The sequence below is a fragment of the Podarcis liolepis genome (genome assembly GCF_965112155.1).
Source record: "Podarcis liolepis genome assembly, chromosome: 4".
Classification (NCBI taxonomy): Eukaryota; Metazoa; Chordata; class Lepidosauria; order Squamata; family Lacertidae; genus Podarcis; species Podarcis liolepis.
Genome location: NC_139558.1, coordinates 23,969,941 through 23,992,547, shown reverse-complemented (window position 1 = coordinate 23,992,547; position 22,607 = coordinate 23,969,941). Strand labels below are relative to the sequence as shown.

General features: G+C 44.5%; 2 protein-coding genes across 13 annotated transcripts in view; one reads left to right on the top strand and one right to left on the bottom strand.

Annotated features, from left to right (window-relative positions):
- GGACT (gamma-glutamylamine cyclotransferase) overlaps nucleotides 1–22,607 on the top strand; it is a 60,288-nt gene that overhangs the window by 1,304 nt on the left and 36,377 nt on the right. For 4 of the 12 annotated variants that reach the window (XR_014525589.1, XR_014525590.1, XR_014525591.1 and 1 more), the window contains exons 2-3: nucleotides 17,057–17,556; nucleotides 18,892–19,020. Coding sequence is in view for 3 of the 12 variants with exons in the window: in XM_083501403.1 (XP_083357529.1) it covers nucleotides 17,074–17,547 (474 nt within the window). In the remaining 9 variants the exon portion in view is untranslated. Of the gene's footprint in view, nucleotides 1–17,056; nucleotides 17,557–18,891; nucleotides 20,650–22,397; nucleotides 22,417–22,607 lie in introns of those variants that run through there. The other 8 variants (XR_014525587.1, XR_014525588.1, XR_014525592.1 and 5 more) reach the window with 5 other exon arrangements.
- PCCA (propionyl-CoA carboxylase subunit alpha) overlaps nucleotides 19,967–22,607 on the bottom strand; it is a 230,486-nt gene continuing 227,845 nt past the window's right edge. The window contains exon 24 of the mRNA XM_083501215.1: nucleotides 19,967–20,336. Within this exon, the coding sequence (XP_083357341.1) occupies nucleotides 20,268–20,336 (69 nt within the window). The 3' untranslated portion in view covers nucleotides 19,967–20,267. The remainder of the gene's footprint in view (nucleotides 20,337–22,607) is intronic.

The following is a 22,607-nucleotide window of genomic DNA, read 5'->3' as shown; positions in this document are numbered from 1 at the left end:
CTGCAGGGCCCTGGTCTCATGAGGCAGAGCGTTCCACCAGGCCGGAGCCGGAGTTGAAAAGGCCCTGGCTCTGGTTGAAGCCAATCTACCGTATTTTTCGCTCTATAACACGCACCTGACCATAACACGCACATCGTTTTTAGAGGAGGAAAACAAGGGAAAAAACATTCTGAATGAAACAGTGGATGTATCATTTTTGTGCTTCATGCTGTGGCCACAGACATGTGATCTGATGGTGAATTTGGGGTGACCCAATGCAAAAATCCTGAGAATCCATGTGGATCCATGCTTTGTAACCACGTTTTTGCACCATTGCAGCCCCAGGAAACAGTGGGTGCGTGATTTTGGGGGGGCAGGCTGTAGCCATGGACATGCTATGTGATCTGATGGTGAATTTGGGGTGACCTAATGCAAAAATCCTGAAAATCCATGTGGATCCATGCTTTTTAACCACATTTTTGCACCATTGCAGCCCCAGGCAACAGTGGGTGCGTGATTTTTGGGGGGCAGGCTGTAGCCATGGACATGCAATGTGATCTGATGGTGAATTTGGGGTGACCCAATGCAAATATCCTGAGGATCCATGTGGATCCATGCTTTGTAACCACATTTTAAGTGGGGAGGGAAAGAAAAACACAGAAGGGACAAGGAGCACGAGAGGGGTGTGCAGAGAAGCAGCTGGCTAAGAATGCAGGAGAGGGGTATAACGGGAGGGAGGAAAGGAAGGCAAAAGTTTTCCCCCACCCAAGCACCTAAGCCAGCCATCTCTCTCTCTCTCTCTCTCTCTCCCACCTGCATGTTTTCAGCAGCACCGGAGCACAGAGAGGAAGGAATGACACTCTGCTTTCCCCCTGCTTGCCTGGAGGGGAGGGGCTTTCCCTGCTCTTTGTTCTGTTTGAGCAAACACAGCAACGAAACAGAGGAGGGTGGGCAGTAAGACCCTGAGGCAGAATGCAAGAAAGCAGCAGCTTCCTCTTTTCAGGTTTCCCTTCTCCGTGACTGCGCGATTTGATTTTTGCCTGATTTTTCGGCTCCAGGGACCACACATTCGCTCAATAACACACACAGACATTTCCCCTTCCTTTTTAGGAGAAAAAATCTGCGTGTTATAGAGAGAAAAATACGGTAACTTCCTTAGGGTGTTGGTATTTATGGACCTTGAGGCTCTCCGTAGGGCATACTGGGAGAGGCGGTCCCGTAGGTACGAGGGTCCTAGGCCGTGAATGTGTCCTTTTATTTAAAATGTATTTTAAATAAAATTTATTTATGTATTTATTTAAAATGTATCTCTGGGTTATTTGTGGGGCATAGGAATTCGTTCATATTTTTTTCCAAAATATAGTCCAGCCCACCACATGGTCTGAGGGACCACGGCTGAGAAAAGTTGCTGACCCCTGGTTTAAGGAGACCATGAAGTGCCTTACTAGCTAGATTTTTAGCAAGTAGCATTAACTGAGCGTTGAACAGAATGTCAAACACACACACACACACACACCACCCAAAAGGGAAGGTTCCTCCCCAACCTTACACTTTAGTCAGGCCGAAAACGTAAAAGGCAGCAGGACTTGTGATAGTTTGCCATAATTGTCATCGCTACACCACAAAGGGACTTGTAGTGCTACAGTGGTATCTTGGGTTAAGAACTTAATTCGTTCCGGAGGTCCATTCTTAACCTGAAACTGTTCTTAACCTGAGGTACCACTTTAGCTAATGGGGCCTCCCGCGCAGCCGCCACACTATTTCTCTTCTCATCCTGAAGCAAAGTACTTAACCCGAGGTACTATTTTTGGGTTAGAGGAGTCTGTAAACTGAAGCGTCTGTAACCCGAGGTACCACTGTATATATTTTCAGGAGAAAGCTATCATAACATTGTACAAAGTTTAATTCTAGATGATGTTGTTTTAAAAAGTTATTAGCCCTTATAGAGACAATGAAAAATATGGCTCAGAATCAAATAAGTTGTGGGTAGGGATGCAGAGTTATTTTCTAAAATGTCTTATTTTTATATTTTGACAACAAACGGGTAGAGGGGAATGTTTGGGGAGTTGTAGTGACTGAACATTTGCAGTAAGCACAATATTTATGGCTCCATCTGTCAGCATTAGTCTTGTAATACAAACTTCAAGATCAACTCAGGTAGTTGTAACATAAGCAAGCACTTTCAGCTGTGAACCTGATCGGTTTATATCAAACAGTAACTGTTTTTTGTCTTTTGTATAACTGCCAGCCACAACTACAGTTGGAACAGAATTTTCTTGAATTTATTGTTTCGAGTTGTCTCAAAAAAAATTTTTTTCATTATTGCAATTCTTTCCCCCTGGGAATCACATCCATAGATATTTTCGTTTTTGATCCTAGCAGTGTTATATGGTTTGTGTATTTATTGCAGAAATTTTATATTTGTATCTGGTTTGGATTTGATCATCCTCCTTTAGTTGGGCCTTCTTCCTCTGTTTAGCTTTTAACAGACCTTAAAACCAAGGTGTGGTAGACTACTGAATCTGGTATTTGGTCTTTTGGTGATTGGATACCGATTTGTGGAGTAAGATGGCCTTTTGCCTTTTCTAATATGTGGTGCAGAACCCACATTCTCAGTGGGGTGCTCTGGACAGCTAATTTAATGATGAGTGTGATGTGTTGCCACTTGCAGGATAATGCCGTGTGGTACCCTCCAGGTGTTGTTGGACTCAAGAGCATAGCCGGGGGGCAGGGCAGGGAGAGGCAGCTGTCCTCCTAAATCTATAAAAATCAATATAAATGCATAGCTAACTGAGGTTCTACCTCCCCTAACAAAAGGCCTGCCCCCCTAACAAAAATCCTAAGCCTATGGTTAGCCTACAGCTCCTAGCCCCAGACAACATGGCTGATGGTCAGAGACTATAGGAGTTGCAGTCCAGCAGCATCTGGAGGGCACCACATTGGTAATACATCTGGTTTCAGGCATGTATTGGCTTGCAAATTGTAATACTGCATATCTCAAGACCTTGCCTGTATTATATCTTTTAGAGAATTCTGATGTGCCTCTTGCTAATCCCTTAGCATTCCTTGGGGATCATCAAGGGTGTACTGCACAGAAGCCTATGCAGTACTTCAAACTTCTTGCACCCATTACTCCCTGAGTTTTTTAAATACAGAATTTCTGTGAATGAATTATTTCCTTGCAGGGAAGGACAATTTTTGTGTGTGTATGTTTATATGGAGTCTATATACCTGTATGTCACAGGGCAGCTTGAGCATCTGGAAGCAACTTGTCTAGCAGGAATACCTGTTTCGTCCTTGGCAAGTGACTAACCTAACTGCAAGGTTATCTTAAAGGCGTAGGTGTGTGACATGCATAGCCATGCCGCTAGGACAGTGTTTCCCAACCACTGTTCCGCGGCACACTAGTGTGCCGCGAGATGTTGCCTGGTGTGCCGCGGGAAAAATTAAAAAATTCGAAAGATTTTTTTTTTTTAAGTCAAATTTTCGATTGGGGCGCCGTCACTAGATGACCCCTGGGGTTCCCTCCCTCCCTCCCGCTCTGCGCCTCCCTCCTCCTCCTCCGGGGAGGCCCTTCCTGGCTCTCGGCCAAGGCTTGGCGGCTGCCACTCACTCACTCGCTCGCCCACCCGTCCCTCCATCCCTGCACCCGGCCTCTCCCCCTCCGTCCCCGGCGCGGGGGCTGCCGGGATCCGTAGTCCCCTCGCCCTTGGGCTCCGCGCCCGCGCGGGGTGCACGAACTACGTTTCCCAGCGTGGCCTGGCGGGCCGGGCGTTTTGTTTGAAGCGCTCTTCTCCCGGCCATGGAATGAGCGCAGCGGCGGCGGCCGGGCGGGCAGGGGCTCTTTCGCGCAGAACCCGCACAGCCTGCCTGCGCCCCCGCAGAGATCGGGCGGCAGGATGGAGCCCGGGGATCCCCGCGGAGGCGGAGCGGCGGAGGCGGAGGCTGCCCCCCAGGTAGGGCTGCGTCGGGGGGGTTTTATTTTTGCAATGCTGCATCGGCGCCGGAGGGGACGCATCGGACCGCGGGGAGACCCCTTGGCGGGCGTGCAAGGCAATGCATGCGTGCAGGCGTTGCATGGAGTGCAGTGCAATGCAATGGCAACGCGGCGCCCTGCATGCATGCATGCAACTTCCACCGGCGCTCCGGACTTGGCAGGTGAGGGGGGTCCCCAGTGGGCGGCAGAGAGAGCCGGGAGGGCGAAGGGGAGCCGGGGGGGAGCAGCGCTGCTCCCCGAGCCGAGCCCGGGGGGAAACTTCGGCGTTGTTGCGCCGGGTGTTGGAAGCGGAGGCTGGCGGGGGCCCCTCACCTGCAAAACCTGGTCGCCTCTCATATATTTCATGCATTGCATTCATCGCCCGCTTTCTCCTCCAAGGAGCTCCCGGGGGCGCGCGTGGTTCTCCCCGTGTTATCCTCGCAACAACAGCCCTGCGAGGTGGGTCAGGCGAGTGGCCCAAGGGAGCACCCAGGGATTGTCCTGGCCAGGTGGGGTGATTTGAACCCTGCTCTCTGCCCGATCTTCGTCCTCATTTAGCCCCCACATGTGCATGACTGTGCATGACTGAGGTTTTCCCCCCTCGTCTTGGCTATGGTGTGAGTCTGTGCTGTTAATTAATGGGGTTCTGCCTTCGGAGAAGATGAGCCAGCCCTCAAGGAGGTGATTATGTAATTTGCTAGCAATTCATGTCCCTCCCGGCGTGACGCTGCGCGCTGACGTCACGGGGCTGTAATGGTGGTGTGCCTCGAGATTTTTTTCATGAAACAAGTGTGCCTTTGCCCAAAAAAGGTTGGGAAACACTGCGCTAGGAACATGAGAACTTGTATCATGTCCAGTCAGACTGGTCCATCTAGCTCAGACTTGCTATATACTAGTGGCAGCTGCTCTCCAGGGTTTCAGATAGGAGTTTTTCCTAGTCCTACTTGGAGATGCTGGGGATTGAAGCTGTGGCCTTCTGCTTGGCAAGCAGTTACTGTAATACTGAGCTATGGTTCTTCCCCATTCTTGGATATTGAAGTATTTTTCTGGCAGCAACCCATCACATTGCTGTTGCAACTGTATATTAATAAGTGTATGTGCTCTTACATTGGTGACTGAGAGCTTATTCAACTGTTTGGCTATATATCTTGTCCTTATTCTGTAGCTAGTCTGTTTAATTTTTCATACTTCTTTTTATGGTTGCTGGACACTGATATGCTTCACAAAGGCTGTATTTGGGTGTAATGCTAACCATTGTTTAGTGTTCTGAGAGTGAACCACAGGCTTCTATGCACACGCACACGTCCTTTCTCTTTGGCATACATAGGAAGACCATCAGAAGTGTTCTTTTCAGATTAACCACAGCTTAGTATGTAAACTGAATCCTAAATTGTGGTTAATTTTTACATTTGAAACAAGCCTACTTCATAAACCTTGGAACCTAACCCTTGTGTAAGATGCAATTCCCTTGTACCCCAAAGGGTGAGTGAATTAAAAAGAAAGGCTTTTATTCGGTTTGTTCTACATTTGACACTAACTATATAAACAAGCATATGCAGTAAACCTTTGATAATCTTAAATTTCTATCTCCAAGCAAGCATAAGCAGTTGCTTAGTGGCATTGAGAATAAATTTGAAATACTGTACTGCAAGGTAGCTACTGGATTATGGTACAAAGTTCAACTATACAGGAATAGATTAGTATAAAATATGGTTTTGTAAAGAAATAAACTTGAACATCCACATTTAAACAAAAGTTAATAATGAATTAATTGTTACTAACCCCTCTGTCATAATAAGAAGTTGTGATAATAGGGAGCAGCTGTTTTATAAGATGGCACTGTACCATCTTAATCCATTTGGGAGGAAAACCATGGGACAGATAATTTTATTTTCCTAGGAGTTGTGGTTTGACCTGCCCCCGCATCTCACAGCAAGCAATGGACAAAAATGTGGTGGGGGTGGGAGCAAGCCGGACACGTATCCCAAAGATTTGCAGTCGGCCAAACATAATGGGGAAGCCATGGAAGAAGTAGAATGTTAACTGAACATTACATTATTTATGTGAACTATGTTTCAAAGATGAAATTGGGCTAAAAACATCTTGTTAGGTCCAGACATGAAGATAAGGGGAAATATGGGAGATTCAGAATTATTAAGCTAACAGAGGTTGTTGGGAAGTAAAGAAATAGCCTAGAGTTGCAACCGATTTAAGCTGCTGCCACTTGGCGAAGTCCAGTATTTGGGCTTGGTAAACAGGATTATTGATACAGTGAGCTTGTGATAGAAGAGTCCATGAAACAGAGTAAGAAACCTAAAACATTACTTGAGTTTTGATAATTTTTCTGTAGTTCTGAGACAGGACACAACATAATGATGAAGCAAAATACATTATTTGTGGAGATCTTGCAGGGCTATGACTGCTATGCCCTTTAGCAGTGAATGCATTTTGCCCAGAGGAAGACACTCTTGAATGAAGGCCCTTTATCCAAACAACACTATATTTGCTTCCACAGCCATGAGTGCATGGCTTATCTGTTTAAAGCTCTGCTGAGTCCCTCTCCAACTCTCTATCTCAGCATCTGGATGCAGATGCATCTTTTTTGAAAGAGAGATAAAACATAGTTGCTTAAAATAAGCTCTCCTCTAGGTTAACCGCCAGCTATCAAATGCTAGTTTCAACAGAAATGTATGTCACGGCATCAGAATACTGCTGAAGTATAGACTCTAGAGAACTACAAGGAAGTTCACAGCTGATAGGTAGCCACTGAAAAGACCTCTGTACTTGATGTTCAGACATGATGCATTGGTAGCATTGAGATAATGTTCTCATTTGTAAAGAGATTAGAGTGTTTCACATTGATTTGAGAGGTAGTCCCCCAAAAGGCAGGTGCTCTAATCCAAATTATTTTATTTAACCCAGATTACATTATTTAAAGACCTTACTAGTGGATATAAAACTAACAGAAATCTTGTGGTGAATTGAACTTCAGAAAGACGGTCCTCTTTACAACAGAATCCCTATATTTGAATTGCACGCTAGTTCTAATAGATTTCACTATTCTAATAGATTTCACTTCTGGAAGACTGGACATAGCATGGGATTTTTTTTGTGCAAATATGGGGTCTCAGGGATAGTGGAGATGTAATGAAGTTGCCTTTAGGATTTTGTACACATCACATTTTAAATATACCTTACTGTTATTGATATGCATGTCTTCAGAAATGATTTGATACTATTAGCTCCTTGTGGGTTCCTTGACCCATAAGGCAAGCTAGAAATGAAGTAAATAATGATCCTGTTTCAGATTCAATGCATCAAATAAGCCATCTGATGTTGGACAGTTGCAGGGGTAGGGGTTGTTAACTAGCCTGTTAAGTACAATTCAGGCCAGTCTTATAGGTATTGCCCGGTGTTATCACCCCAGTAGTTGCAATGCTGTTTGTTTTCACAAACCAGAACTTCATCGTTTTGGAGTGGACGACTGCTGAGAGGAGACTCTAACCTCTTGATTTCAAAGGGGCCGTGGCTTCCACTGGTGCCTCCCTGGCTAATGTAAGAAAGGTGTTTTGCCATAAACGGTTCTGAGGTATTTGGTGAGGTTGGAGAGAGGTCGGCCCAAGCAGGAAGCCCGTTGTCTGCCCTGTAAAGAAAATAGCAAGTTACAAAATGAAAGCATCAAAGAACCAACAGGATGCAGTCCCAGGAGTCTCTTCTGGCATGTGGGTCCTCCTTGAAAGTTAGTACTGAGTGAAGAGTGACCTTAAAACTCACTTTATTCAAACAGACTAAGCTCAGGTTTAAAGTTCAAGACATTTTGTTTTTTCACCTGTTTCCTACAGTTTTCAGAAACTTCTGAAGAATTAATGTGTAACTATATCTGGTCCCTGAGCCAACAGCGAGGACTCTTTTTTTTTTTGCCAAGGGAAAATAGGATGCTATATTGTACTGTACGAACCTTTCAATTCTAACATGTCTGGAACCACCAGAATAATGCACATAGGATCTACATGAATTGGAATAATTTGTCAAATGATTTTGAGTACAATGTAACACTATCCTTTTGAGACATTTAATGTGACTAGGCCAAAATGAAGGCATCCATGGGTGTAGCCTGGGGGGGGGGGCAGCTGTCCCCCCAATCAATCAAAACCAATACAAATTAATACAAATATGAGGGCCTCCCCCTCCCCAACAAAAGCCTCCCAATCCTCTAACAAAAATCCTGGCCCAGTCTCCATATCTGTTCTTGGTATTCTAGAACAGAATTCAGGATGGTGCTAACTAGACGGACAGAGGCAGGTTCAGTGTCCACCCCAGGGATGTCTCTGGTTAGATCCTCTCCCCTTAAGCAAATGTTGCTGTTCACTTCTCTAGGAGAAGTAAGGAGTTGCATTTGGGGACAGATTAAGGCAAAATCTTCTCTCTCTGCACAGTGAGTGGTCTGGGCTTACTGAGCAAGAGCTCCTGTGGGGGGTGTGATGCTGTGTAGAGGGTGCCACAGCCACACTGCACTCCACAAGGGTCTTTGCAACATATAAACACTTTCTTGGTTTGCACTCCACTTTTGCTGGCTCATCTGTATCAGCCACTTCTCAGTGTTTTAGTGTACAGTAAGGCTGCAACTTTTTGCAAGTCCCACCCCGCCCCCGGATATCTACCCCCTTTTATTTTATGCCAAGCACATAAATCTGAATGTGTACAAGTTAAATGCACATACGCTGCAAGTGTACTGTACATGAGGGCCACAAAATGGAAACCCAAGGCAGAGCTAGGCAATGGAGAGCTGGCTTGTATGTCAGTGGTTCTCTTTAAGTTAGGAACATAAGAACACAGTAATCTACCTTAAACCAAGGCAAACCACAGGTCCATCCAGGTCAGTATTGTCCACACTGGCTGGCAGTGGTTCTTCAGGGTTTCAGACAGTATATTTCCAGTCCTGCCAGATGCCAGGAATAGTACGACCTTCCGCATGCAAAGCAGATGTTCTGCCACTGAGCTACAGTCATATTCAGCTCTGTGGGACAGTATAAATATACTAAACTGGAACAAAGAGAGAGAACCTACTTTTCTGAAGACATGGGGATCTGCCACCAGTGGAGTGCAGCCATTTATTTTCTCCAGTGTATGTGAGTCGCTGCCACATGTACAGGACTGTATATAGACATTCTCTTTCACATATACTGCTGGCCCTCTGCTAACTGAAAAATAAGTAAAGCGCATTCAAATTAGTGTTTTTAAAACAAAATCCTATATGTGTGTGTGTAAATCCCACTTTTCATTACATTTACTTGATAATATGTGTTCATATGATTACACACCCACTAGTTCTGTAAATGTACCGTATTTTTCGCCCCATAGGGCGCACCGGCCCATAAGGCGCACCTAGTTTTTTTTGGGGGGGGGAATAAAGGGGGGATTTATTATTTTTTCCCCAGGCGCGAGGCTGGGGCGGGGGAAGCCCAAGCTTCCCCCGACCCCAGCCCCCGGAACAGGCTGCTCTCCGCAAGCCGGGGGAGGACTCCCGCGGCTTGCCCAGAGCTATCCGAAGCCCCGGCGTGACTGCTCAGCACACCGGGGCTTCGGGATAAGAGGCAGCTCCGCGCAAGCCAGGGGAGCCCTCCCGCAGCTTGCGCAGAGCTACCTGAAGCCCCGGCGCGACAGCTCAGCGCGACGGGGCTTCAGGGTGCAGGCAGCTCTGCGCAAGCCGGAGGAGCCCGGTGGGAACTCCCGCGGGCTCCCAAGGCTTGCAGATAGCTTCCTGAAGCCTGGAGAGCGAGAGGGGTTGGTGTGCACCGACCCCTCTCACTCTCCAGGCTTCAGCGAAAGCCTGCATTCGCCCCATAGGACGCACACACATTTCCCCTTCATTTTTGGAGGGGAAAAAGTGCGTCCTATAGGGCGAAAAATACGGTAAATCTTAACAACAACCCTGTAAGGTAATAAGCTTTTATTATCATTTATTGTGGCAGGTGGGGTTTGAAGGTAGTGGTTTGCTTAAAGCTGCCTAAGAGGTTGTGACAGGTTAGACTGAAACAGTCTTCACACTGTGCAGTCTTGGGTACTATACCACCTCTCATATTACATATATATATTTAGCCAGCCCCTCCAAAAAGAAATCACTTGTAGAAATTAATGATTAAACTATCTAGTTAAAATAAATGTACAGTCTGAAATGTACAGTTGGCCTGGCTGGGGGATCCTTGTTGTGTTTGCCAAGGGTGTTCTCAAGTCGCACAATATGCCTTTACGTTCTGTCATTTTTTGCATCCCCTTTTTAAAATATAGTCCTAAGCAAATCAGCTGTACCAACAATTGGATAGGCTGTCAGTCGTAGTTAAAAGAAATCGCTTGAAGAGATGACATACAGATTTCACTCATTTTCCCAGGATATTAATCTTTAATGACTGCACTATGAATATTTCATGACAGTATCTTTTTGAATAGGTTGTTTTGTCCTGGAGGATATTGTACATTATAAAGCCTGATTTCTCTCTAGGCGAAATTGGTGAAGTGTTGGAACATCAACTTTCGATCTTTGATTACAAGGAAAAGCACATTTTATTTCAGCCATTATGAAGCCTGATGTTGGGGGGTGGAGAGTTGTTTCGTTTTTTGACAGCTCATATGAAACTCAGTATTAAATACGATTCTTTATTTTTGCCACAAGGTGGCTAAATAACCTTCGAATGCTGGTGAAAGGGTTGTTTTATACTAATGACTGCAGAAAATGAAAGTTTCAAGGTTAGTCTGATTTCTTTTGAAATCAGTCTGTTACTTTTGAATAGCATATGAAATATTTGCATAGCCATTAGCAAAAAATCCAAAAAGCTGCACTGTTGTTAAGGTAAAGGTACCCCTGACCGTTAGGTCCAGTTGCGAATGACTCTGGGGTTGTGGTGCTCATCTCGCTCTATAGGCCAAGGGAGCTGGCGTTTGTCCGCAGACAGCTTCCGGGTCATGTGGCCAGCATGACTAAGCCGCTTCTGGTGAACCAGAGCAGCGCACGGAAACACCGTTTACCTTCCCACCAAAGCGGTACCTATTAATCTACTTGCACTTTGACGTGCTTTCGAACTGCTAGGTTGGCAGGAGCAGGGACTGAGCAACGGGAGCTCACCCCGTCGCAGGGATTTGTACCGCCGACCTTCTGATCGGCAAGCCCTAGGCTCTGTTGTTAGGACCACCTAAAATAGCACAAAACAGTTAGCAAGTTTTTATGTTCCCTGCACAGCTATTCTCGAACTGGGTTGGGGATCACCAGTGGGTCTCTGAACTGCCATCCATCCCATGGCCATGCAGTAGGTTTTTGGTTGGACGGATGTGCCAGCAGCTCCAAAAGTAATAATGATCTAGGAATAGAGAGGGAAGATGTTCTAGGAGGAAGAAGTGAATGTTAGAAGGGGGTTGGGGTGCGATAAACTGACAATCTGGGTGTGGACACAGGGTACGTGTAAAAGTGGGACATGGGTGGTGCTGTGGTCTAAACTTGCTGATTGAAAGGTCGGCGGTCCGAATCCACGCAACAGGATGAGCTTCCATTGCTTTGTCCCAGCTCTTGCCAACCTAGCAGTTCGAAAGCATTCCTGTGCAAGTAGATAAATAGGTGCTGCGGCGGGAAGATAAACAGTGTTTCTATGTGCTCTGGCACTCGTCACAGTGTCCCGTTGTGCCAGAAGCGGTTTAGTTATGCTGACTGCATGACCCGAAAAGCTATCTATGCACAAATGCCAGCTCCCTCGACCTGAAGCGAGATGAGTGCCGCACCACATATGCACCTTTGACTGGACTTAATTGTACAGGGGTCATTTACCTTTTTTTCCTTACGTGTAAAAGAGTGTTAGTTTTTATGATGTTATTGCACTTACCAGTTTTTTTGTTAGATCCCTTTGTTGTTTGGTATCAACAACAGCAACAAAAAATTAAAACAGATTTCACTGCAAAAAAAGGTGTCTAGACATTCCATTGTGGCAACTTAAACCTGGGTTTAAGGTGCCATTTGATGAAAAGTTTCTAACACTGGTTGTAACTGCTGGAGAAAATATGGTCAGAGAGGTTCTCATCTCTATATGTGATGAGATTGTCTGAAAGTAGTGACCTACTGTGATATGACCTGTAGAGGTGTAATAAATAAATAAATAAACAGGAGGTGACCTTATGCCCATTGATGATGCTCCTAAATATTTGGGATGGAAAGAACAACAATACCTTGCATAAGCCCTAGATATGTTTCATGTTAGTTGCAGCATGGATGGAATTGATTAAAAATTGGAAAACGTTTCACATTAGGTGCCTGGTTGTAAAGGCTATGGCAAAGAACCAGGCAATGAAGCTGACATTTAACATAAAGTTGGCAAAGGTGATGGGCTACTGTGCAAAGTGGAACTTGTTTGCTGTATATATGAAGGAATGCCAGTCCAATTTTGCCATGCTTTTGCTACAGACTTTAACACTGACCTACAAGAGACAAATAAGAATAGAATCCAAGACATAGAACAAAATAACAAAATAAGAGCACTGAATGTTTAGCAGAACTTTTGCAGATGCGAGGAACTATTTCTGATTTCAGTCATGAAAACTCTCCCTTTAAGAAACTTATCCCTCCCCCCACAAAAAGTATAGCTTCATATGCACAGTAAAGAAATTGCTTAATGTAAATGAAGCATATCTTTTGTGGGCAGATGCTGTACTTACTATGGAGATTTTAATGTGCATTTTCATTTCCCCTTTTTATATTTTAACTTATTAACTCTGACAAGTAACCTCTTGGTTGTGAACAATTTAATTCACAATTCACTTTTTCTGATTCAAAGTGAACATGAGTGCCCTAATCCCCTAATGGGAATTAATTGCATGTTTCAGTGCTTAACTCTGATCCTCTCTCAATTCCCACTGGGACAAGTTTCTTCCTAAAGGGTCTGTGTTTGTTATTCAAAACGCAATCTGAAAGATAATGATTTTTTTTCCTCCCAAAGAGGAACTGGAGCAACCCAATATTAATGTTCTTTCCTTTGTAGGAGAACAAGCTGTAGCCTCTTAACCCATTTGATGTCATGAAGGGTAAACATACAATGCTGAAAGTGGATGAAATATCAGGGCAAAACAGGGTGGCATTTTGGAAAGACAGCACCGTGGTTTTGAGAGAAGAGCCTTGTGTTTTCGTAAAATAGTATTCATTTCTACAGCACTGAGGTGTATAAGAACAAAGTCCTGGTGGTCAAAGGGGATGTATTTTTTTAAAAGGCAGCCCTTTGACCCAGTAAGCTTAATTTTCTCTGGGAATTTTTCAGCAGTGCTTTTTGAGTGTGTAGAGGGTTTCACAGAACCGCTGTCAATTTCCATAGTGTATGAGGAGCTGAGCCTGATAAATTTTCCCTGCCAACCTTATTTTACTGTGTTTTATTTCTATCTCTGTTCCTCCAGGAAGCTGAAGGCAGTATATATGGTACTCTTCTTCCCCTTGTTATCCTCCCAACAACCTGTGAAGTAGGCTAGGCTACAGCCAGCCAGTGGCATAGCTTCATGCTCTAGCACCGGTGGGGGGGGGGCAGAGAGCAGGTGGGGGCAGGGCTGGCGCACGTCCTGGGGGGCAGGGCAGGGTTACTAGTGCAGGCGGGGGGGGGCAGCCGCAATGGCACCCTGCCGGGATCACGCCGCGGGGAGCGGTGCGCTCCCCCCGCACTCCTCTTCCTCCGCCAGTGGAGCCAGCGACTGGCCCAAAATTCCCTTGGTTAGCTAATGGAGAATTTGAATATGCCTCCCTAGCTATAGACTAAAACTCTGAACATGAGTCCACACTGACTCTCAACTAGGGAGATGGGAATGGAACCAAGGACTGCTAGGGTCATGTTTGTAGGTGCTACACTGGTAATTTCCAGATTGTGTGTCGAGAGAATGGCTTGTGAAATGCCTGTGAAATGAATTGTTAAAGGCTTTTGTGAGGCCTACGTACTCCCTGGTAGAGGCAGTTGCTGGGACTCTGCAGGTTCAGACCCTCCAAGCGTCCTTATTTTCCAGGGTCAGTCCCAGATTTACAGAAGCCGTCCTGGTTTCAGATTTGATCCTGGAGTGTCCTCCTTTTCCTTAGGATGTCCCTCTTTCCATAAGATAAATGTTGGAAGGTCTGGAGTTATGTGACCCCAACCCAAGGAGATAAGTAATTATACAACCTTTAGAAGACATCTGAAGACAGCCCTATATAGGGATTTAAATTTTTTTGTATATATGTTGGATTATGATTATTATGAAGAAATAGGACATCTCTATTTTCATTGGGGAAATGTTGGAGGGTATGCAGGTTTCACAAGTATATAATGCCTACTGGATCACCCCTGTCTACATGCTTGTAGACACTATCTGAGAAATCTTAAAAAGGTAAGGAAATCAGGACGTACCTTTGGAAAAGCCATCTTAATTTTTTTAGTCTTAGGTTGCTTCCAGACAGAGCTCCTTGTGCTAGCCAGGTCTTCTGTTTGTAATGTTTGAATTGAATTTTAATTGACTTTGCACACTGTTGGGAGTAGTGCACTTTTTTGTTTCTACATCTATGCTGTATCCACGCCAGTGCGTGTGACATCATTGCTGTGGGTTGCGCCACGTGCCGCTCAGCTCATATTCACTGCTAACTCTTGTGGGAGTTACTGTTTTATGAGCCCATTCTAACTTTTTAAATTGAGCTTTTAATTACGGCTAAAATAATTTCCCAGTTTTTTATTACGTGAAAGTGAGATATTTATGATGTTACAACACCATAATTAGAGCATGATAGCATTATGGTGTTATAATCATGCTTTTCCTCAACTGACTGAAGGGGGGGGGGCCAAATTGAGTCATTAAGTGACACCCATCACAAATGTTCTAATATGTGCTAAGTGGCGATAGGTTCACTTTCCTGATAGGTCATGGCCCACATCAAAGCCACACCCATTTAACAAGAATAGTGCTAAAGACATCTGCACCGGGGGAGGCTGAGCAACCCTTCTGTTCTTCTGAAATTTGAGGGAGTGGGCATGAGAAAAGACTGTCCAAGAAGACAGAAAAATTGCAGGGGAAATACAGGAACACAATAATTGGATGTCTTCTCAGATAGTATTTTGTGAATGCCTTGTAATTAGGGAGCGAATGGAGCATGGCCATTCCACATGAAATGACTAGACTGGAAGCACACTCTCTTCTCTATTCTATCACCCTGGCTCTCTTAATCTTAACATTCTCTGAAAGTAAACCTCTTGAACTACAATAATGAAATGTTGCTCTGCTTTTTATTCAGAAAAATATGCACCTCATCCTCCCTCAATAAATAAATGAACTGGTATGAAAGTATAGGGAAAAATTGAATATGCCTCATAATGACCCTCTGTGTAAAGTGAGGGCCAGGTGTCCTGCTCACCTTCTGAAGATTTTCTGCATCTGGCAATTAAAGACCAAACTGCTGTGTTGGGGGGGGGGGCAGAGAGACTGTCTCTCCTAGCAGTTCATGACTGATAGCAAAATTTGGGGAAGCATCAGATGTTCTGGGCTTTAGTTGGACAGAAACATCATGAAGGGAGGGAGAAAGGTTCATCTGGGAGGCAGAATACTTTGAACAGTAGCCAAGGAATAAAATGGAAACCTTTTCATTACTTTAGTAAATTGGAGGCTCTTTTGCCCTACACTGGGAAAGCTGTTCCCAAAATAGAACATCAAACTAGTCAGCCAGGTGTATTGCAAAACACTAGCGCCACACTCATGCCAAAAGCTAGTGTCACAATCTGTGACAGACATCTCCTGGTGAGAAACATCAAACATTTTTGGAAATGGTGTAATGCAATGAAGAGTAGGTCTTTGGCAGGATATGAGCAGTGACCATTGTGTAAGCCTTGCAAATTTGACTTTTGAGGAAGCTGAAATTCAACCTCTGCTTTAAAGCTGGAATAAGAATTAGGGGCTTGTCTGACCAAGAGCCGAGAACATGGCTGCCCTTGAAATGAGGCATTTTACAACCTCTTGCATCAGCCCAGTCCCCCTTACATGGCGAGATTGATGCCACTGACCTGAAGGTTGGAATTGACTAAAGGTTGGCCCTCCCAGAGTGTGACACTGTCGCCCCCGAGTGTCCTGGGTGGCATTGTGGAGCCTGTTCTACTCCTTGCTATACCTTGGAGCTAAGAGCAATGAAAAGGGATGTGTCTGTGTCTGTGTGTCTGTCTCTTTCAGACTGTAAGTGGTCTATAAATGGAAATAAGAAGAATTGAATGCACTAACCCCAATGAGGGGGAGGGTTTTTTGGGAGCGATATTTAAGTGACACTGACTTTGTATCCTTTTCTCTACTTTCAAAAGTGGTGGTGTTTTTCACACACAATCCTTTGGTGGCTTATGGATTTCCAGAGCTGGTCCAGTATTTTGGTGAATATTCCAAACTTGCAGACATCTCTCCTGTGAATTTGTTTTAATATCTGTTGGACCCAAGAAGGTAGCATTGTTAAAATAACATACCACCTTTGCATTCACAGGGATTGTAATAATTGTGTTTTAGAATTATTGATCATTCATAGACTTCATTTAAAAAATGAATTTTTATTTTTTTTTAATAGATTGCTTCTGAGACATATTTAATACGCAGATTGCAGGGCAGGTACTGTACATAATGGCTACATCATGTACATGAAGGCCTGTCATAATTTTTGGTAATGAGTATGTCAACTGGAATTCATATACAGTAACCAAACCAACCACATACATGCTCACTTGCAGAAAGAGTTGGGTTGTACATACATGCTGAAAGCAATGGGATCCTGAAAATGGTTGCTTAGATTAGATGGCCCTGTTCATAACGAATCTTGTGACCGCATACACTATTGGACAGTGTGAACTGATAACTGGAGTGCTTGCTGTCAAACAACAAGCAACTGTTTCTTATTTTTGCTATGATCTTTGCTTTCTTCCTTTTGACACTTGTATTGTAAATTATAACTGGAGTTAGAAAAATAGCCAGCTTGTATTCCTTGGATTGTTTTAAAGCAACCGTATTTGCTAAATATTGCTGTAATAACAAGCTTTTAAGGAACAATGTTTACGCAAAGTGCGATAATATATCAAGGCTTATTTTTGTTTATTTCAGTTCCTTTCGTCAGAGGAATGGTTCGTGTCTTTGTCTACGGGACCCTTAAGAAAGGCCAGCCCAACTACCCATACATGATAAATGGTGCTAATGGGACAGCCAGATTCCAGGGCAGGGGGCTCACAGTAGAGAAATACCCCCTAGTGATTGCTGGGAAATACAACGTTCCTTATTTGCTGAATATCCCAGGAACGGGACACCGTGTCACTGGAGAGATTTATGCTGTCAATGACCAGATGTTGCAATTCCTTGATGAGTTTGAAAGTTGTCCAGACATGTATCAGCGAACCCCAGTGAGAATTGAAGTAGTTGAGCAGGAAGATGAAAGTAGTCCACCTGAAGGGACGCCAGCTGTTAACAGCATCCTGGAATGCTATGTGTATAGCACCACCACTTACCAGCCAGAATGGATACATCTCCCTTACTATGACAACTATGATTCCTTTGGGAAACACGGGCTTCCATATGTACTAAGGGAAAGCAGAGATTGAAACTGGAAGGTAAAAGCTGTTATGGACATATTATCAAGAAGTTGAGTAAAATCTCTAGCATTTTTACAGAAAGTAAGCACTAATGTTTCGGACCATAATATAGTTGCCTTCAAGCCGATTATTTTGGGGTCTAGTCAGGTTTTCAGACTAAACTTGCCTAGTCATGCAAGATGCATAGATGGTGTGTCTTTAATTCTGTAGTTCTCTGTTTAAAACTTGATCAAGAGGTGGAGGGGGGAATACTGTTTTGCAAAGCAAAGATAAAATACTGCAGTATTTCTAGCAATGTACCGGGGGATAAAGAACCTCCAGCTTACAACAAACTTTTTGCATTACTGTACAACCTTCACATAAGCAAGGAAATGGCCCTTGTAAGAGATCCATTAATCAGGAACTGTGAGACAAATGAGTTCGCTAAGGGAATTCTCTTTGCTGATGCCCTCAAAGTCCAGTCCTCTGGCTTTCAGGTGCTCTAAGTGGGCATGGAGGGCAAAAATGAAGAGAGCATCAGGCTCTCATGATATGTGGCATTGTTCTGGAGTGGCATTGCTCTGGAACAACAAGTTAAAACTTAAGAACAGCCCTGCTGGATGAGACAAAAGGCCTACTTAGGCCAGCATCCTTTTTCTCACACGGGCGAGCCAGATGCCTATGTGAGACCTACAAGCAGATCAGAAAGGCCATGTACCTCTCCTGCTTCTGTTCCCAGCAAGTTATATTAGAGGCATGTTACCTCTGATCCTGCAGGCAGTATATCACTAGCATGACTCCGAAATCCATGAACTGAAATGAGTTGACATCATAGTGCTGCTAGGAGCCAGATTTGTCAAATGGACCTTAAGAGCTCCAGAGAAAGTTATGGTTCAGGAATTGGAAGGAACTAAGAATATTGACTCATAAAGGGAAGTCCAAGTGATGTGGAGTCCTCTGCTTCTTCATTTATTTGTCCACCTTTCTGGACATAATAGTTTCTATTCATTAAAAAGGTAAAGGGACCCCTGACCATTAGGTCCAGTCATGACTGACTCTGGGGTTGCGGTGCTCATCTTGCTTTATTGGCCGAGGGAGCCGGCGTACAGCTTCCGGGTCACGTGGCCAGCATGACTAAGTCGCTTCTGGTGAACCAGAGCAGTACACGGAAACGCTGTTTACCCTCCCGCTGGAGCGGTACCTGTTTATCTACTTGCACTTTGATGTGCTTTTGAACTGCTAGGTTGGCAGGAGTTCTGTTCATTAGGTTTTAGTATCATAGAATCATAGAGTTGGAAGAGACCACAAGGGCCATCGAGTCCAACCCCCTGCCAAGCAGGAAACATATTTACATTCTCCTCCTGCTTGTTTCAGCTCCATAAATGACCACAGACTACTGAACAGAATCAACAACCTCTTTTCATTGATAGCTCAGAATTTTGAAATATGCCAGCAGGGAAGAAGGCAGAGTCTCAAGAAAACTGCAAGAAAGCAGTTTTTAAGGTTGGTTATATTCCTTAAGTACCCAATGTGACCTTACTGTACAGCTGAAGGGCAGAGCAGTTCCTGATATTAATTAGACACACAATGCTACTTCTACTATTGTATTAATTATCCTACTATTTAAGGTTGTACACATACAATTGCTCACTTATGTTCATGTCTTTGTTTCAGCTTTCTCTCTTATACAGTCCATTCATTCTTTTGCTTTTGTTAGGTTTCCAAGTAAAAATAGGGTGATGGCAGATTGTTTTAATTGTAGAGTGATAGTGGTATAAATGTTGACAAAATTCAGTTTATTAATTTTTGAGTGTAAATAATGAGAAAATTTGTAATAGATATTTTTAAAATTGTGTACATTTGTATTACTTAAAACATTTGTCATTATTATAGTAAATTAAATCTAGATGTGGGGACTTGCTGTGTGGGACACCACTACAGTCACAAGAGTTATGACAGTGCAAGCACCTGGTGTGGGGTGATAAACAGGATCAGGCTAGGGTCTGTTTGTTCTCATGATGAGCTTTCAGCCCTACTTTCAGTAGGGAGCAGCTGCACTTAGGAGTTCCCAGTTGGAGGCTCCTGAGTAAAACCAACCCCCATGGGGCTTGCATTTGACACCAGATTTAAAAGGCACTGAATACAAATGTCACTTGCCAAGGAAGAACTGGGAACTTCCTTAAGACTCATGATTGTCGCTTTGCAGTCATATCTTTTCCTGCCCCACGCCTGAGGTCATATATAATGTCAGGATCATTGTCAGGTTTAGTTTAGCCCATGAGCTAGAGGTTCCCCATGCCTACTGGCCAATTAAAACTCACCCTTTGCTTATTTTTTATAAAACTGGTAGACAGGTAGGGGAGTTAGTACAAAGTTATTTCTGTTGTTACATGTGGAGACCCAGTTTTAGGTTAAAGTACCAAAGTTGTGAAGGCTTTAAATGACACAGTTTATATGCAAAAATGCTTTTATTAATTTGTTTGATAGCAGTAGAACTGCAAAAGAGAATTACAAATCCCTTATGTACAGGTATTTATAAAAGGAGTGATATGAGATCCAGAGGCAATTTTAAGTTCAGTCTCAGCAAGGTAAACCATATGGACCCTTGCCTCTTGTTTAAGATAGTTTTAAAAAATACCATAGCATCGTTTTAGTTTACATAATTTGCTTGCTACCTTAATGTTCATTTGAATTTGTGGAGGAACATAGAAGGTGCTAGTCAATTGTGGCAACATATGAAATAAATAGTTTCATTCCAGTTCCACAAGCTCATCTCCTTCCCCGACAGTTTCACCAGCTTTGCAATGTACAGCTTTCACCTGCAGCGCAAAGGAAGAAAAAATCAATTTGATTCTGAAAACAAGGCCAAGAATCTTTTTTTAATTGCACTTGGCTGTGCAAAGAAAATAAGTGGTAGATTTCCATTTTAAAGACCTTATAAAACATGAAACAAAAATCTAAAAAGCATGTCCTGGAACATAATCAAACACATTGCCCAAGTTTTTAATTGTGCTTCCATTCTATCCAAAACACTTAAGAAGTTTGTTTTTCTGTGTGTGTTTTAACATCTGAATTTTTTAAAGGTGATTTTAAAGGTGAATATCAGACAATTTATACACTATTTTAAAATAGTGCTGTGCTTGATGCTGGTTTTGTTTGTTGCTTTCCATTGATGCAGTTGTTTAGCATTTTTATTGTCAATCACCTTTGGTGCTTGTGCCAAAGTAAATCTACAAACTATGCATTTTGGAGCACAAGAGGTTTGGTTGGTCCCCCCACCCCCAACTGTAAATGTCATATAACCATTTCTGTAGAAATGGGCTTTAGCATTCAAATACACACTAGGCCTGGGCGATATATTGCCCAGGACCAGTATGAGGAGCAGACCACCACCGAGTCTGTCTGCTGGAGGGAGTCAAGAGTGCCTTCCTCCAGCGGGTGCTGCTAGAAGAGAGACTCAGGAGCGGAGGTGGTTTCACCAGCGATATACCGCTGAGTGAAGCCACCATCCAAACTCTGCCCTCATACAGCACAGAGGGAGAAACAAGCAGTATCAGTGAGGCGCTGATGCAGCTTGTTCTTCTCTCTGCATCTTTTAAACTGCTGGACTGCGGTTGCTCTTGCCTCAGCCAAGCAGTTCAAGGAGCACCCAGCTGGCTCTTGTGAGCTGGTGGCTCCATGAAACTGTGCAGCTGAGGGGAGTGCGGGTGCTGCTCCCCACAGCAAGCAGTTCAAGGAGCCCCAACGCTCTGCCTGCTCGGTTGGGGAGGGGGAGCCTTCCTGATTCCCAGCTGAGCCCACAAGCGCCTGGGTGAAACTGCCTCAGCTCTCATGGTGAGAGCTGGGGTGGTTTCAGCCGGTGCCTCGTGGGCGGAGACCGATGCAGCTTGTTTTTTCAGCATCACGGTATATCACCAAACCACGAGGTTTTACTGGCGATACACCACAATGTTGAAAAAGCTGGTATCACCCAGCCCTAATACATGCACTAGACAAAAACAAACCCAGGCCACTTATAAATTGCCTACCAGGAACTGTTTTGTACCAAATAAAGTGGTGCATCGCAAGACGAAATTAATTCGTTCCGCAAGTTTTTTCTTCTTGCGAAGCACGGTTTCCCATAGGAATGCATTGAAAATCAATTAATGCGTTCCTAGGGAAACCGCCTTCAGACCAGGTCCGGGGACAGTCTGTCCCCCGACCTCTTCTGAAGGCTGGGGGGGGGGGACAAGGGCTTTTCTTCCCACTGCCAGCCTTCAGAAGGCTGTTCTGAAGGCTGGCGGTGGGAAGAAAAGCCCTTCTTCCCACCTCCCGCCCCGCAAGCTCCGGGGACAGGAGGGCTTTGCTGCCGACCGCCTGCATTTTAAAAGCCCCTGCTGTCCCGGGGCGATTTTAAAATGCTGGCGGGCGGGAGCGAAGCCTCCGCTGTCCCGGGGAGATTTTAAACTGCTGGGGGTCGGCAGCGAACGCTTCGCTCCCGCCCGCCAGCATTTTAAGATCGCCCGGGGCAGCGGAGAAGTCTCCGCTGTCCCGGGAAGGCAGGCGGGGGGGAGCAAAGACTTTTGCCCCCCGCCGGCCTTCAGAAGAGGTCCAGGACCTCTTCTGAAGGCCGGCTGTGGGCGAAAGTCTTTGCTCCCGACCGCCAGCAATTTAAAACAGGTCCCCGGAGATTTCCCTATGGGCTTTCGTCTTGCGAAGCAAGCCCATAGGGAAATTCGTCTTGCGAAGCGCCTCCAAAACAGAAAACCCTTTCGTCTTGCGGGTTTTCCGTCTTCCGAGGCATTTGTCTTGCGGGGTACCACTGTAATGTATTTTCACAAAGGTTCTGTAAACAAGAACTACTAACACACATTAATTCAATTGAAATGTTTTTTTAAAAGGTTGCTTAACTGTAACTACAGTTGTTTCCAGTTATCATCTGTGCAGACACACAAATGTGTCTGACATTTATCTATATGTGAGTATCGCCCTGCCTGAGTATTCAGTGTCTATGCGCAATCACAGTCATGTGAGAAACAGCAGGGGCACACTGCCAAGCCCTATTCCTTCTGGCACATCCTCATCTGCTTTTTTTCATCCCTCCATGAGTT